Raw genomic sequence first — 17858 nt, forward strand, 5'->3', positions numbered from 1 at the left:
ATAATTGTATTGAAAGTGTTGGATTTTATTGAAAAGAGCAAATCAAGTGTCTTATGCCTGAACAAATTTCTGAAACTTGTCGCGAATTGTCATGTCTAACTCTCCTGATCTTGACAAAGATTGGTGTATACATTGAAAGTGTTAGATATTTTAAATATCTATGAGCATAGTAAGCGTTGAGTTGAATGATTTTATCATTTTCAACCGAGAATATGATTTTCTAAAAAAATAACGAAAAACCAACTTCCTACCAGTAGGCAGTTAGATATTCGCACGCAAATTGACCACGCTTTAGTGACTGATCTGGTTATTGAAAGTGTTAGATATGGTTTTGATATCTAAGAGCAAATTAAGCATTATGTTGGATACTTTTATTATTTTCGATTGAAAGAAAAATTGATTTCTTGAAAATGTCGAATTACCAACTGCCTACCAGTAGGTAGTTAGGTATTCTATGTGAATTTGAAACTGGTCTTCTGAATGTTTCGATAGCTAATGAAAAAAAAATATTGAAAGTGTTTGGTATTGATATGTGAGAGCAAATGTACATTTCTTGAAAATGTCACGAATAGACAACTGGCTCTCCTGATTTTGATGAAGACTGATGTATACATTGAAAGTCTGGAATATTAATACCTAAGAGAATGACAACCTGATAGCTGAATGCTTTAATCATTTTCGCCGAAAAAAATGATTTTCTGAAAAATATTGAATCACCAACTGCCTAACACTAGGTTTTCGCACGCGAATTGGCACTGGCTTTTCTGAATGTTTCGAAGACCGATGTATATATTGAACGTGTTGGATTAATATATCTAACAGCAAATCAAGCGATAAATTGAATGATTTTGTCATTTTCAACAGAAAAAAACTCTGGAAAATATCAAAAAACCAACCCAGCTGGCTACCAGTAGACAGTTTGATATTCGCACGAATTCTGAATGTTTAGAAAATAAGATCCCATACTTCTGACATATGCATAAATAATGGTTACGTATAGATATATTTTTAGAGGTAAAAAAAGATTGAAGAATTTCTTCGAATGGGAACCCATATTTACTGTAAACTTAATGCTTTAGAATTATTTATCAACGTAAGACGATGCAGAGGACATTAATTTTGATTCCCCTATCAACATTCAACGGGGTATTCATTTAGCAGCTTATAAGTTTGCTTCTGAAGTAAACGATGACACATACATAAAGTCTCATAGTTTCTGTTGTTTTATGCCCAGATCTTCTTTACCTGTGACGAATGTGTGTGTTCTTTAGCAAACATCACTGCTAGATTTACTTGCATTTTCATATCCTGGCTTAAATGAAAAAGCATCACATTTAACACTTCTCTGCATACTCACGAACCTCTAACAACGAGACGGATAAATAACTATTCTAAAACAGTGCCCCTATTCACAATGTTTCTAGTTACAGGCCTAAATTTTCACCTTAATTTTTCTTGAATAAAGTTGATGGTCACTTCACGGACTGGTCGCCATGGCAATCATGCAGTGCAACCTGTGGAACTGGCACAAAAGAACGTTTACGCTCTTGTACTAATCCTCCACCCTCTAATGGAGGGGATGACTGTTCGGGACCAAGCAAAGATACAGATACCTGTTACGAGGCTGTTTGCAGCGGTATGTATGTTTAAATGATGTGATTTAGAAAGAATTAATTTAACATGACGATGCATCGCGATATCTAGGTATACTGAAAATAATTTATAGAGAAATTTAAATTTGTCTGACGTAGGATTTAATATCTCATACGTAGAACTTAAAATCTCCTACGTAGGATATAGTATCTCCTACGTTGAACTTAGTATCTCCTACGCAGTAATAGTATCTCCTACGTAGGACATGGTATCTCCATCTCTAGTTCTTTAAGTTTTACGTAGGAGATAGTTTTCCCTACGTAGGAGATACTAAGTCCTACGTAAGAGATACTATGTCCTATGTAGGAGATACTAACACCTACGTAGGAGATACTAAGTCCTACGTAGGAGATAATAACTCCTACGTGGGATAGTTATCTCCTATGTAAAACTTAGTATCTCCTACGCAGGATATAGTATCTTCTACATGGGAGATACTAAAGATAATAGGTAAGGATAGGTTTCTCCAAAGCACAGAGCACTAAAAACACAGCCCCAGAGCCACGCATTTGAATAGTAGGCCCACAACAAAAAGAAGCAGTAATGGAAAAATATTTCAGACGGGTTGCTTCCAACATCCAACAAGTACATATTAATTTATGCTAAATATAGATGGAGGAGAAGGAAATGGTAAGGGGCAAATTGGGGTCGGGGGTGTGGGGGGGATTGGGAACCCAAAGGGGAAAGTTGAATAAGGACGAATATACAAGGGAATGCCATAATCTTTAATAACAGTCACACTACAGCGTAAACCACAACAGCGCAGACACTCATGTACCAAAGATAAACACACAACTACGATCAATTGAATAACATAGAAAAACGAACAAGCAACACATAAGAAAACATTAGGGTACCGTTATAGACTCACAAGCATACAAACGCACCCACACAAGTAGGATAAAACAATCAAGTACCGTCTAAGTCCTACGTAGGAGATAATAAGTCGTGCTTAAGACAAATTTAAATCTCTCTGCTGGCACCAGGACGCCGCCATAGGCTTTAACACAGATAATGTGAGTTTACTCTATTTTTCAGCAGATAATTGATATTGACTGCATTATTTAGACCATCGCGAAATTTCCGGAAATTAAAGGAAATGAAGAATAACATAAAAATGAAAGGCAGTTTCAAAAGTGAATGAGGTGATTGAGTCCGGTACCATACAATTATTTGTTTAAATATTCAGGAAATACCTTCTGAATTTAAACCTGAACGCGTTATGACCCGGTTTGAAAAATTGACATACAATTTATTTTGTCTTATTGCATTATTTCTATATTATTCTAAAGACATGAAATTGATAGAAACAATAAACAAACGTTCTTCTGGACGAATGTGTGGAGAATCAAAGCATTACAATTTTCAGCCTTTCCCGGACTCGCCTTTAATGTTGTTTTCGTGCACATGTTTTTGTGTTTGTTATGTGAGTGGCCGCAACGTAAGATCCTGGCAATCATTTTAGACTCAGACAAACGTTAGTACCTTTGTGCAATTAGCCCTATAATACATATACATCCGTCGTACATAAGTCCTTCAATCGGATAGTATTGTTAAAAGTGATTGTTACTATAACAAAATGCTTCGTAAGGAAAACATACAGAGTCTCAACATTGTACACGATAAAAGGTCTTATGATATAGTTGATATAGCAAGATACAAAAGGTCAAACGTTACGTGTAAAGTTGATATTACACAAGGTCAAACGTCAAACGTCTAGTGCAAATTTGATATGTCACGATAGCAAAGATCAAACGTCGTTTCTACGAGGCCGATGGTCAAACGGCTACTGTAAAGTATACATCACGCTAGACTAAAGGTAAAAATGTGATATATATTTGATACAAGCACGAAAAGGTCGCAGGTTTCAACTAAAAAGCCTAATCATGTTGAAAGACATTTAATATTTATTTTGGGCAATGTAGTTGATGGAGAATGGGGACAATGGCAGGCGTGGGCACAATGCACGTGTGGGAACACTCACCAGAGGAAAAGAGACTGTGACAGCCCTGCTCCAGTTGCAAACGGTGCATACTGTGTTGGGAGCGCAACTGATACCGCCCCGTGCACACCGGATACATCTCTCAAATGCCCTGGTAAAGTTTGGTCACTAATACTTCAGTGTCTTATTCTTTAAATATTCATGTGGAGTGTTAATAACCATTCCCTTTTTATAACCAAATAATATAACTTGAAAATTGCGAAATAATCTCAATAAGCATTGTATCGGGGTAATTACAGGGAAAAGGTAAACGTAAGTGACGAGTTCGCTCGCAATATTTAACAGCAGGTTATACATGTATGTGACCTTATCTACAATATCAAGTGTATTGCTTTTTAATCATTTGAAGTAACTAGAATTTAAACATATGCATTTGACAAATACAGTGGCTGGAGGCTGGACTGACTGGCTCGAGTGGGGAACGAGATGCAGTGTAACTTGTGGCCATGGCGCAGTGAAAAGATTTAGACAGTGTGCGAACCCAATACCTAGTAATGGTGGAGCTTACTGCGCCGGAGATTTGTTCCAATCAAGAGAATGTATTCAGCCACGTTGTCCAGGTAAGTCCATCAATATTTCTATTTTATTTTATTGTTTTGTTATAATGCATTGAATTTCATTACTTGTATTAAAGTGACTGCCCTTTATGTTTATATATCGCGAAATACAATGTTGTCGGCTCATTCCTATCCAATTAATGACGAATCTTTTATATAGTTTTTACAGTAAGAAGTTTTTATAATATACATAGCTTTTTTATTTATATTTTCTACTTTTTACTATTCTAAATTTTGATGCCATGTCTGCTTATAATGATGCCTAATTCTTTGCAGTAAGTATTGTGAATGTCTTAATTGACAATGTATGAAAAAGGAGAGTCTCAATATTTATTGCCGAAAATCAGGGTGGCCAAACCACGTGATTTTGGATACCGTACACACGCAGAAAATGTCCGAATTCAGGTGACATTTTGCCTATATTTTCCTTATTACTTGACGGATTTGCAATGAGTACTATCTCTGCACAAAATATCTGCGATAGTTTTTATGTTATCTACGAAAAGCATTTGGGCGAAGTGCTTGAGAAAAGTGCTGAGAACTGATGGCAGATGGCAGACGCTTTGTGCGAAGGAAAGCACTCATTTTGTCTTAGACCTGAATCGAGACGTATGTAGGGTATCTAAACGTCACATAGGTGGCCTCCCTGAAATTGTTTTATTATTAGGTTCGATCAAAGCATTTTGAAACTGGAGTATCAATAATACATCCCCCCCCCCCCCCCCCCCCCCCACCACCCCTAAAAAAACAGAATTTTATTACCGCCCTACTTGCCTTGCTTATATTTAAAGGTGTATAACAAAGACCAAGTGCGAGGTTGGCAAGCCTTAAACGTGGTTAAACCCCCAGTTTTCCATATTCAGGTTATTGACCGTTCCGAAGCGGTTTCGCTGTTTTCAACGTTTATGTCAGTTTCGTATTTTGTGCTACGTATGTTGTCTTGTATTCATGCTGCAAATATGGCCAGATAAGTAGCTTAAAACTGGTAGTAGGTGGTCTATGGATGTGCACATCAACTTCTGCATACCAAAATGTTCGTCAGAATCTGTAGCTTTCAGAACTGCCTGATGCCAATTTCTAAACACTGGGCAAAGTCCTCAAATTCAAGATGGCCGCCAAGATGGCCACTGATACATGAAAATGCTATCCAATATTTAGAATTGCAAAATAAAAGCATTTAATTTTATTTGATGCTGCAAATTGATTTGGAATTATTATAACATTTTTAAAGTTACAAATCTACAAAATTATATGCATAAATCATTATGAAATAAAACTTTTTGACATATTTTAAACCAATTTTATATTGATTAAAATGTGATCAATACTATTTTCTCGAACTTACTGTCAATATACTTTGTTTGTATGCTTCCATTTGTTGTAAATTGCACTATGCAATCCAGAGTTGATCAAATGATAATAAATTGTAATAGCATTGTTATTTTGTTTAAGGGTACATCTAAATTATTGATATCATATATATTTTAGTGGGCGGGGTAAGTCAATATAGAATATATTTAATGGTAGCTGGAATCAGAAACAAATTAATAATCATCCTTTGTAATGTATACATCCTACTATATATTATCATTATCAAAACAATTTTAAGTACGAAATATATATTTAGATGAAAATGTAAAACTATTTTAAAAAATGGCCGCTAAGATGGCTGCCACAATGTTTTTTGAACTGACTAATATTATATACTGGCAACAACCTTGAAAAAAGTTCTTCAGCTTGTTGATTTCTTTACGTTATACCAGTCGTACATAAGTTGATTATTCAAATGCGTTGTGATTTACAGAGTAAATTGTGATATTTTTTGACATTTACAAAAAAATGAAACAACGCATACTAATAGGTGTATACATGCATACCAGATATAGGTTGTAAATATAAATATTTATATACCCGGTACATATCTAATGAATAGTTAATTATTAACAGTAGCATGTTATCATATTAGCTTATCTGAGTACAAAGTGCTCAGGTTGAGCTATTGTGATCGCTCACTGGCCGGCGTCTGTCCGTCCACACTTTCATATAAACAACAGCTACTCCTAATCTACCGTGCAAATTTTGATGAAACTTCATAGAGATGTTCCTTGGATAGTATTCTTTAAAATTGTTTAACGAATTGAATTCCATACAGAAGTCCTGTTGGCAACCGAAAGGAAAAGCTTTAAAACATTTCTCGTTCAAAACCACAGGTCTTAGGGCTTTGATATCTAGTATGTAGCATTATCTAGTGGGTTCTACCAAGATTGTTCAAATTATCCCCCTAGGGTCAAATATGGCTCTGCCCTGTGGCCAGTTGGTTAATAAAGACGTATATGGGGAAAACCTTTAAGATCTTCTTGTCCAAAACCAAAGGGCCCTAGGCTTTGATATTTAATTTGTAGCGTCATCCAGTGGTTCTCTACCAAGATTGTTCCAATTATATCCATGGGATCAAGTATGATCCCACCCTTGGGATCACATGGTTTATATAGACTTATATAGAAAAAAAATAGGTAAATCTTCGTGTACAAAACCACAGGGCATTGGGCTTTCATATTTTGTACGAAGCATCATTAAGTGGTCTTCTAACAATATTGTTCAAATCATCTCCAGGGGTCAAATATGGCTCCTGGGTGTTCAATGGTTAATATAAACTTTATTGTTTAGGGAAAACTTTTAAAAAATCTTTTGGTACAAAATCACATGACCTAGAGCTTTGATATTTGGTATGTATAATTTTATAGTGGTTCTCTACAAAGGCTGTTCAAATGATATCCATAGGATCAAATATGGTCCTTCCCTTGGGGTCACATGTTTTATATAGACTTATATAGAGGAAAAACTTTGAAAATCGTACTTTCCAAAACCATAGGATATAAGGCTTTGATATTTGGTATGTTGGTGTTACTTATATGGAGAAAACTATGTAAATCTCTTTATGTACAATACCACAGGGCCTTGGGCTTTGATATTTTGTATGAAGTATCATATAGTTGTCTTCCAACAATATCGTCCAAATTATCTCCTAGGGTCAAATATGGTCCTACCCTTGCTGTCTCACGGTTTAAATAGACTTGTTTAGAGAAAACGTTGAAAATCTTTTGGTACAAAATCACCTGGCCTAGAGCTTTGATATTAGTTATGTAGCATCGTGTAGTAGTCTTTTACCAAGATTGTTCAATTATATCACTAGGGTCAAATATGTCCCCGGGGGGTCACATGGTTCATACAGACTTATATAAAGAAAATTATGTAAATCTTTATGTAGAAAACCACAGGGTATAAGGCTTTGATATTTTGTTTGAAGCATCATCTAGTGGTCTTCTAACAATATTGTTCAAATTATCTCCTAGGGTCAAATATGGCCCTACCCTGGGTGTCACATGGTTATATAGACTTGTTTAGAGAAAACTTTGAAAATCTTTCGATACAAAATCACATGGCCTATGTCTTTGATATTAGTTATGTAACATCGTGTAGTAGTCCTTTACCACGATTGTTCAAATTATACACTTGGGGTTGAAACTGGCCCCGCCCTGGGAGCACATGGTATAAATAGACTTCTATAGAGAAAAACCTTAAACAATATTGTCTTAAACCATACGGACTAGAGCAAAGATATTTAGTATGTGGCATGCTCTTGTGGTTCTCTACCAAGATTGTTCAAATCATTACCCTGGGGCCAATATATGCACTTCCAGGAGGTCCTTTGTTTTTCATTGACATGGGAAAAGTATTCTTGGCCAAAACCATAAAGCTATTTGGTGTTTGGTATTGTCTACTATCAAGTGTTTTCAAATCATGACTCTTGGGTCAAAATTGACTGCACTCCGGAGTCAATTGTTTTTACTTTGGCTTATATAGGGAAAAACCTTTAAAAATCTTTTTTGAAGCCATAAGTCCCATAGCTTAGATATTTTGTATGTGGCATGCTCTAGTTGTTCTCTACCAAGATTGTTCAAATCGTGACCCTAGGGTCAATATAGGACACGCCCGGTTTGTCCTTTGCTTCACATAGACTTATCAAAGCAATCATAAAGACCTTTGGACCACAAGTATAATGTTTGATACAGATTTCAGTACTCATCTTGAAAGAAAGAAGTCCGATTTCTCGGCAAAGTTTGGAAACTCTACAAGGTAACCATGTTACGTCTCTTGAAAGTGCCGACTGCATTTTATTGACGGTATGGCAGTTTTTAAATGCTTGGGGCACCAGCTTTGCAACCCACCCAGATATTCCTTGAACCTATATTGGTAAAGTCAAGATGTACAACTGGAATGAAGCAGATACATATCATTTTTGATGAATACAATTTCAAGCACCATGATGAATGAAAAGAGGTAACATACACACATCTAAAAATGCATATGTACAAGGACACTAACGAGTTCTAAAAAATTAAAAAAGCTTCTCCTTCTAAAGGGCAACACAAAGAAAACCTTGTTCGTTCCATTATACAGAGTATATACTGCAAAACGCAATGAACAGTCTCACTAACAATAGAGTAGCCATTAACCCTTGATGGGCAAGGTGATAAAGCAATCGATTTTCTGTTGACAGTAACCATAACTTGGAATCTAATCATGAAGAAGCCCAAAAACCCTCAGCCAACAGAGAACAGTTTTTACAAGCACTTGCTACGATGTTACTATCAGTTAATGGTGTTGTGGAATGCACTTCCACGAACAAGAGACTTCGGTTATGATTACAATGGGGAGAATAAATACTTAAAACATGAATTGATGATACAGCCAGTAGCTGCTCCAGAGCTTTTGCGATCGCAATACAGGAGCATTGACCATGGTATTCGTACTGATGACTGAACTGATATTATGCCTGATTGTTACAGTTCACATTCATTCAGGTGTATGTTACTTCTTTGAAAGAATCAACTTTCTCATTTTTGATATATTTGATTATGCAGAAATGTTTGTTACTTTAACAGAAGTAACAACGTCTTACAAGTAAACTTAAAATGACTTATACAATATCACCTATGTGTGTTATCGGCATGCATTTTGTACAAATCCTCCATTAAAAGATTTTCAGCATCGCCCAATTTATATGTTTTCAGGCAGTATGTTATGAAATTTCCATATATTTTATCATAGGACATGAGGACTGATGTAGCATTTGCGCTGGGAGTGCAAAGACATGACATTGTGTAAAAATATGCTTAAAATTTTAGTCTGCATCGTGTGTGACAGTAATTCAGATGACTCAAAAAATATTATGTCAGATTGTATCAGTCAACATTTGTTCAAATATATGTTGTTATTTTTAAATACAGTTGAAAAACGGCGTTAAACTCAAAACAAATAAACATTTTTTTTTTGTAAAATGAACTTACAAGAAGTGTTCTCATTTTACTAATTTATTTTTCGATCGTGAATGTAAAACATACAGATAAAACATATTTAAAAGTATTTTAATTACCCTAGAATAAAATACCGTTCTACGCTGTTTTATGAAAAGAAAAATAATGCATCGGTCAGTTAACGAAATGTTTTACAAAGAAGTAGATGTTTAGCAAGCTTTTGAAAGCAGCTAGCATGTGAGCTTACCTGATCGTGACTGGACTGGAGTTCCAAAGCTTTGGGGCAGCGAATAAAAAGGTGCGATTGCCATACATCATGGTTTTAGTTTTTGGCATAGCCAGTGACAGCGTGTCTTGTGATTTTAGGTTTCTGATCGGTTTATACACTTCTATCATATCACGGGACTGATGGTGTAAAGCCTTAAAAGTGTGGGTCAGAACCTTGTACTGCACCCTGTATTTCACTGGCTATGAATGAATCTCCTTCGGAATCGATGTTATATGATTGTGATGGGGCGTCTTAGTGATGACGCGAGCTGCCGTGTTCTAGACATGTTGCAATTTCTTAATATAGATATAAGTTACTGCAGAGCAATACTTGTATTTTATTTCTACAGAAACAACTTATGTTTTACAAGTATACTTTAAATTGCAAACATATTATGCATGATTGTGTGTATTTGACGTATACAAAGATACCCCATTAGAATGTTTCCAGATAGCTTCCTACATATGTTCTCAATGGCCTTTTTCAACCTAAGCTTTTTGTACATTTTGTACTGCTATAATTACCTTATACTTTTGTAGTGTGAGGTAATTATAGCAGTATAATATGTAGAAACATGTTTCCTTAAATAACAAATAAATAGAATTAAAATTTTGTTTTTTTCCGGTGTACAGGAGATAAGACATATGAAAATACACATCGTGTATGCTAGTGACTTGGATTACTTAAATCATATTATGCCAGTTTGTATCAATTAACGTTTGTTCAATGTATGTTGTTTTGTAATTTAGAATTAACATTCTAAACGTTATTTATTTATATTTTAAAAGATGTCATTGCAGAGCAGCATTCCATCTTTCACTGATATTACAATATCTCACAAGCTTACAAGTAAACTTAAAATGTCCAAGACATATTACGTATGCTGTATTTGAATATTTTTTTACATTCTCTTTTTACAAGAAAATGACCCGAGTACTCAAATCAACATTCTATGTAATTACTACAAAATTTTCTAAAAAATGTGGTTTTAATTTTTGAATTAACATTTTAGTCTTTTTTAATTACTTTATAGAAAGAGTTAAGAAACATATCTTTACTTAAACAACGAACCTTGTCATAATGTGAAAATAATATATTTTCATCATTTGCAGATTAACCATTATTTAACTTAGTTTTACTAAAGTCGGTATATACCAAATTTTAATCATGTAATAATTCTTTTTCACGTGTTTGTTCTGTCCAAAAGAAACAGTTTGGACATTAAAAAACTACACCTTTACTTAACATGCATTTAAAAGTATTACACTATAATCTTATGTAAGTGTACGCCGATTTACCCCACCCACTTAGCTGTTTACTTAGCCCTTGTTTGTTGGATTATTCAATAATAAATTAATTAAAAGCTGTCATGTAAAATACTGATGATATAGTTTATGAAATTTCTGAACATAATAAATCACAAAACTTGTAAAATATAATCAAGCAATTAAAAGTGATAGAATTATCAAAGGAATGTATCTAAAACAGGAAATTTTTCTTATAATTTTGCATGCCATATCCTCCATATTTTGTAAAAGTACATTTCAATTTACTTGAAGAAAAAATATACTATGTTTTAATCTATTCTGCAACAGAAACTTGTAATGAATTAGGACCATGCCTATAAAATTGAAATATATTGTTGTCAAGTCATTTTGTATAGTATGATTTTTTATTTTTCAATTTAATATTGGCGGCCATCTTGAATTTGAGCACTTTGCCCACCACTTGGATTCTGGCATCAACTGGTTTTGGAAACTTAAGACTCTTACAAATATTTTGATATATAGGTTGCGATGTGCATATTCGTAGACCACCTACTCCCCATGAAAGTGAACTCGTTTGCGACAGTATATGTTGTTGTCATACCTCTCTCCCCATTCCCCAATCACCCCCTCCCCTAAACCCCCTTGCATTTGTGTCTCTTGCATTTGCGTCCATCTGCTTTTACTATGAGTGTCCTCAATAATTTTGGTCGGAGCCCCATTTTGTTGTTTATTCCTGCTTGTTTTATGTTTGAGTTTCTCTCTCTCTCTCTCTCTCTCTCTGCGTGTGTGAGTGCGTGCGTGTGTGTTGGGCTTTTTTTCGAGTTTTTCTGTACATGTTAGTGTTTGATGCATGTGTGTGTGTGTGTGTGTGTGTGTGTGTGTGTGTTTGGCTTTTTTTCGAGACTTTCTGTACATGCTAGTGTTTTGTGTGTGTGTGTGTGTGTGTGTGTGTGCGCGCGCGCGTGCGTGCGTGCGTGCGTGCGTGCGTGCGTGTGTGTGTGTGTGTGCGTTTGTGTTCGCGTGCGCACGTGCTCTAGTGTGTGTATGCGCGCTGCTGTGGTTTATGCTGTAAGGAGACTGTGTTTTAAATATTCATCCTTGCCTTTTCTCCGTTTATTACAACACCTCCATCCTTTCATCTAACCCCCACCCCCCTCTCCACACACACACACACACACACACACACACACACACATAAACACACACCTCTTTTTCGTAATTTTCATGTAATTAAAGTATACGTGTTGTTGGATTTTTGATGCAACCCGTCTACTATTTTTTCCGTTACAGTTATTTTTTGCTGGCCTACTTTGCGATGCATGTTTCCACGGCTGTGTTTGGGGTGCTCTGTTCTTCCGGAATCTGCCCTTACCTTTTATCTTTTAGAATATCAGTACGAAACTCTTTCATCTAGCCGATAATTTAATGCAAATCAGCATCTTCTCAAAAATGCTTATTGTTTTACCACGATTGCAAACTTATTTTTAAGCACTGAAATAGTTTGCGTATCTTGTCTGTCTCTGAAATGTATTTTCTATTTAATTTTCTTATAGTTGACGGTGTATGGTCATCATGGTCAGCCTGGTCACACTGTGACGTCACATGTGCTAATGGTACTCAGTTCAGGAACAGAACTTGCAACAACCCAATGCCTCAGTATGGTGGAAAAGACTGTCAAGGAGGAGTGGGTGAATCAAAGATATGCACGCAGAATCCGTGCCCAGGTACGACCTGATTTGTACACAAAACTAAATACAAAATTTTACGCTAGCTATATTTTCTTGTAAAAAGCATAATAATAAATTTCGAATTAGTCTTAGCGTAACGGTTAAACTTAAAAAGCTATATATAATTCAAATCAACTGATGCACACATTCAAGGAAAAAAGATAACAATTTTATATTAAGAATTTATGTAATTTAATTTTAAAAGCAAATGCATTTCATGATGGTATTTACTTTGAAAATTATAGTCAATGGCATGTGGGGAGCGTGGCTAGCTTGGTCAAGTTGGGATGTCACTTGCGCTCAGGGGTCAAGGTCACGTATTCGAACTTGCAACTCTCCAGCACCAATGTTTAATGGTCATGACTGTCCTGGTGACTTTAACGGACACGAAAGTAAAGACCTTGGAAATTGCCCAGGTATTTTTTAAGACATTCTTATTTCTATTCCACCACACAGAAATGATAAATTATTATTTCATTGTAGTTTCTATAAGATATATTGAATGGACGGTACTACATGTAAATGAATATTCATTTTGTGTGTGTGTCAGGGACATTATGATAGTCTACGGCTGAAGTCGTAGACAATCCTTGTCTAACAAAACAATAAATATGGATACATTTTATACGAAGTTGAAAGTAACGTTGGTGAATATGTTTGAAATGTAGTTATCTTATCCCCCATCAGACTGTGCATACGAACAACACCTTATCCTGTAACACTAATTACAATGTATCTGTCTTGTGTCATGTCAAAATTATCAATATCAATACCTTTTTATGGTTTTACATATACTTTGCTATAAATAATAGAAAGAATGTTTCGTCTACCAACTACAGATACAATATTTTAAGATTTTCAAAAAGACAATCAACTAAATATATGAACCGTTTGCTGCATGAACAAAATACAGGAAAGACACATAAATCATTAACTATACTTGTCAGACAATAATGCAAAATTGCTGGTAGATTGTTACACTGTTGTATTAGGACAAAGCTACTGTGAGACCGTTTTAGTCAGGTGCTTTCAAGATGATAAATAAATGATATACCCATTTAAAAGCTGCATCATACCGTAAATCTACCTGTCCATATTAAGACTCGGTAACGGAATGATTTAATAGTTCTGAGTTATTCATTTTTGCGGGATATTTTTGCCGGTAGGTAAGTATCCCAATACTTTAACACAATGTTTTATATAACGAAATTTTCTGAAAAGGTTATCTCAATAGTCAAAAGTTTTCGACCACAGAATAATGCCAAAGTGCTGATCACTACCAAATCAAATGTAAACCTACACTTCTATGTTAGGTAAAAAATGGCGGCGTTAAAATTTTATGTCTTGAAAAAGAGATATTGATAGAAGCAAAAAGGAGTAAATTCAGAGGGTTTTGAAGCGTAACATTTTTGTATAATTTACAGATATATAAATCCTTTAAAACAACATATTCTAAGTATTAAAGTATCATATACAGATGAAGGTTTCGTAATAAATGTTCACAAATACATGTACATTTATAAACTGTAGAAACATGTATTGTTATAATCCGTCTATAACATTTTTTCATTACAGCTTCTTTTTTGTTGTGGGCTTACTTTGCGATGCGTGGATCTATGGCCTGTGTTTGTGGTGCTCTCTGCTTCTGTGAAATCAACCCTTACTTAATCTACTTCTTGTATATGTAACTAATACTAAACTGGTAATGTAATTGGGAAAAGTATCCTCCATACTACCAAATAATACAGTAATAACTCACTCCTGGCTCCAAATGCGTAATATGTGTTCATTACTTGTATTTTAATGACATTTTCCGAGCTAGACTTCGTTAGAATTTTGGGCTTATAAATACTAGTATTAGGCTTGACACAAAATTTCCTAGAAACATTTATACTCTAATGAAGACAATTTTTTGCATACTTATACAAAATGGAATTCATTTTCAACTGCATAATTACGAAGTTTACATACTGTTTGCTCTCTTCGTATACGATGACAGCTACTTTTTCTGTTTTTAGATTTTGTGGAGAAATGATTCACTATCGCATTTCTCATTTTTCTTTGCGTTGAACACTTGAGTGTTAGTATTCTTGAACTGCCAATATGCAGTACAATACATATTAGGCTTATCACTTTTTATCGAGAGCCATTCCTACAAATATTAGTCCTTCAAATTCTGAAGAAAGACTTAAATGAAAACATCTTCATTGTTCATCCACTGGCCATACGAAACATATCCATACCCATTGCTACAAACTAGAGATTCAATTTGTTTGACCGCTATTGTCTTAGTACTTTAACATAAGATTTGAAAAGCTTATGGTTTTCCGTTTGAAGAATTATACACCAATTATTTACGGCTCTTTTTGTGGCAATTACAATGAACTGAAACATTTGTTGTTTTTTATTTGACACATTAATATCGTTCACATGAATAATTATGTACTAATTCTGGTGGTATACGCCAAATATTAGTCCCGTATAATAAGGCATTTCTAGTTTATCATATATGTTAAATATACCTTTTATGATAACTGGTATTTATGTCTCCCCTACAAAATGGGGGAGACATATTGTTTTTGCCTTTGCCGTCCGTCCATACGTCTGTCCGTTCGCCTGTCCGCCCGCGTTAGACTTGTCCGGCTTTCACAGGTCAAACTACTGACTGGATTTCAACGAACTTCACAGGAGTGATTAATACCAAGCTTAATAATGGATATCGCCGGCATGTTCCGCTTCGCTCCAGAGCTAAAAATAGAAAAATCTTGTCCGGCTTTCACAGGTCAAACTGCTAGCTGGATTTCAATCAAACTTTACAGGAGTGATCAGTACCGACCCTAATTGTGCATGTCGTCGGCACGTTCGGCTTTGCTGCACAAAATGGCCGCCAGAACTAAAAATAGAAAAATCCTGTCCGGCTTTCACAGGTCAAACTGCTGGCTGGATTTCGACAGAACATCACAGGAGTGATGAGTACTAAGCCTAGTTGTGCATATCGCTGACACGTTCCGTTACACAGCACAAAATGGCCGCCACAGCTAGAAATACAAAAATCTTGACCGGCTTTAATAGGTCAAACTGCAGGCTGGATTTCGACGAAACTTCACAGGAGTGATCAGTACCGACAGTAGATGTGCTCGTTCCGCTTCACTGCACAAAATAGCCACCAGAGTTAAAAATAGAAAAATTTTGTCCGGCTTTCACAGGTCAAACTGCTTGACAGATTTCAACGAAACTTCACAGGAGTGATTAGTACCAAGCCTAGTTTTACATATCGCCGACAGCTTCCGCTTCGCTGTAAAAATGGCCGCAAGAACTAAAGCGATACATAGGGGGAGACATATGTTTGTGACAAAACACCTTCTAGTTCTCATATAGCTTTGTCAGAACCGCAATAAGGATTCGTTTTGCTTTATGGGCTTGATCACTGGCCATTCTATTAAAGGAAAAAAACTATTTTCAAATTAAAGATTTTAGCATTTCCACACGCAATGTTCGTTATTTGATAGTCTCCCACCTTTTTGGAAACCTTAACTTTACATTTTTTAGAATTAAGTTTTACATTCTTTTCATCACAAAAATCATTTGTAGCCTGGTGACTGTGTCTGCTATTAAGCTGCTTTTTAAAAAGGTGTTGGGTTTAACATCAATCATAACGACACCATTTTAGGTCATTCTTCCAGCTTTTGATGGTGGCGATAGGCACCAGTGCCCTCTATGCATTATTTCATCACGGCGAGTACCTGGGTAGAAAAGTTGAATTCCTCTGATACCACTTTCTTCAATACGTCTTATTAGTTTATCGTTTAAGGCTTGAAATAATATCAGTGAAGCCAACAGACTTTCTGTGAGCCTACTGAACAAATGAAATAGTCTGTAAGACCATCGTTTGTTCTATGTTAAAACACATGCTTGCACCGTTTTTATGATACCAAAAATCGCATCGTATACCTTGCATTTTAAAGCAGCTTTTTACAACACTTGCCAAAAATTCCCGTCATTTATAAGGACATTACATTTCATGAAATCAAATCGCATCCCACCTGTTCACTCCTTAGATAATACGGTCCCCACTTTCTTGACCTCTTTCACTAGTTTTGTTTTCATTATACACCTCTGCAAATTACCTTTGAAAAAGTAAGCCGTTTTGCCTTTCTTTGTCGACTGTCAAATCATCACTGACACTGATTCACTTCTTTAAGGAAAATCTTGACCTTTAAATATATTTAAAACTTGTCATCATCAAACCTGAAAGTAACGAACACCATATGATATTAGTCCTCAGATTTTTCACCTTTTCTTTTCACATATTTTCCGCTTTTCTGCATTTTTATGCCCCCCGAAGGGAGGCATATAGTTTTTGAACCGTCTGTCCGTCTGTCGGTCTGTCAGTCTGTCCGCAATTTTCGTGTCTGGTCCATATCTTTGTCATCGATGGATGGATTTTCAAATAACTTGGCATGAATGTGTACCACAGTAAGACGACGTGTCCGCGCGCAAGACCCAGGTCCGTAGCTCAAAGGTCAAGGTCACACTTAGACATTAAAGGATGTGCATTGATGGGCGTGTCCGGTCCATATCTTTGTCATCGATGGATGGATTTTCAAATAACTTGGCATGAATGTGTACCACAGTAAGACGACGTGTCGCGCGCAAGACCCAGGTCCGTAGCTCAAAGGTCAAGGTCACACTTAGACATTAAAGGATAGTGCATTGATGGGCGTGTCCGGTCCATATCTTTGTCATCGATGGATAGATTTTCAAATAACTTGGCATGAATGTGTACCACAGTAAGACGACGTGTCGTGTGCAAGACCCAGGTCCGTAGCTCAAAGGTCAAGGTCACACTTAGACGTTAAAGGTCATTTTTCATGATAGTGCATTGATGGGCGTGTCCGGTCCATATCTTTGTCATTCATGCATGGATTTTAAAATAACTACGCATGAATGTTTGACACAGTAAGACGACGTGTCGTGCGCAAGACCCAGCTCCGTATGTCAAAGGTCCTAAACTCTAACATCGGCCATAACTATTCATTCAAAGTGCCATCGGGGGCATGTGTCA

The 17858-nt window shown here is 35.8% G+C and overlaps 1 protein-coding gene across 1 annotated transcript in view; it reads left to right on the top strand.

Annotated features, from left to right (window-relative positions):
- Positions 1 to 17858, top strand: part of LOC123530521 (SCO-spondin-like) — a 149274-nt gene that overhangs the window by 39539 nt on the left and 91877 nt on the right. Inside the window, exons 10-14 of the mRNA XM_053520726.1 lie at positions 1466 to 1636; positions 3579 to 3749; positions 4042 to 4215; positions 12620 to 12790; positions 13039 to 13209. Of these exons, the coding sequence (XP_053376701.1) occupies positions 1466 to 1636; positions 3579 to 3749; positions 4042 to 4215; positions 12620 to 12790; positions 13039 to 13209 (858 nt within the window). The remainder of the gene's footprint in view (positions 1 to 1465; positions 1637 to 3578; positions 3750 to 4041; positions 4216 to 12619; positions 12791 to 13038; positions 13210 to 17858) is intronic.

This window comes from Mercenaria mercenaria, chromosome 13, assembly GCF_021730395.1.
Source record: "Mercenaria mercenaria strain notata chromosome 13, MADL_Memer_1, whole genome shotgun sequence".
In the NCBI taxonomy this organism is placed as follows: Eukaryota; Metazoa; Mollusca; class Bivalvia; order Venerida; family Veneridae; genus Mercenaria; species Mercenaria mercenaria.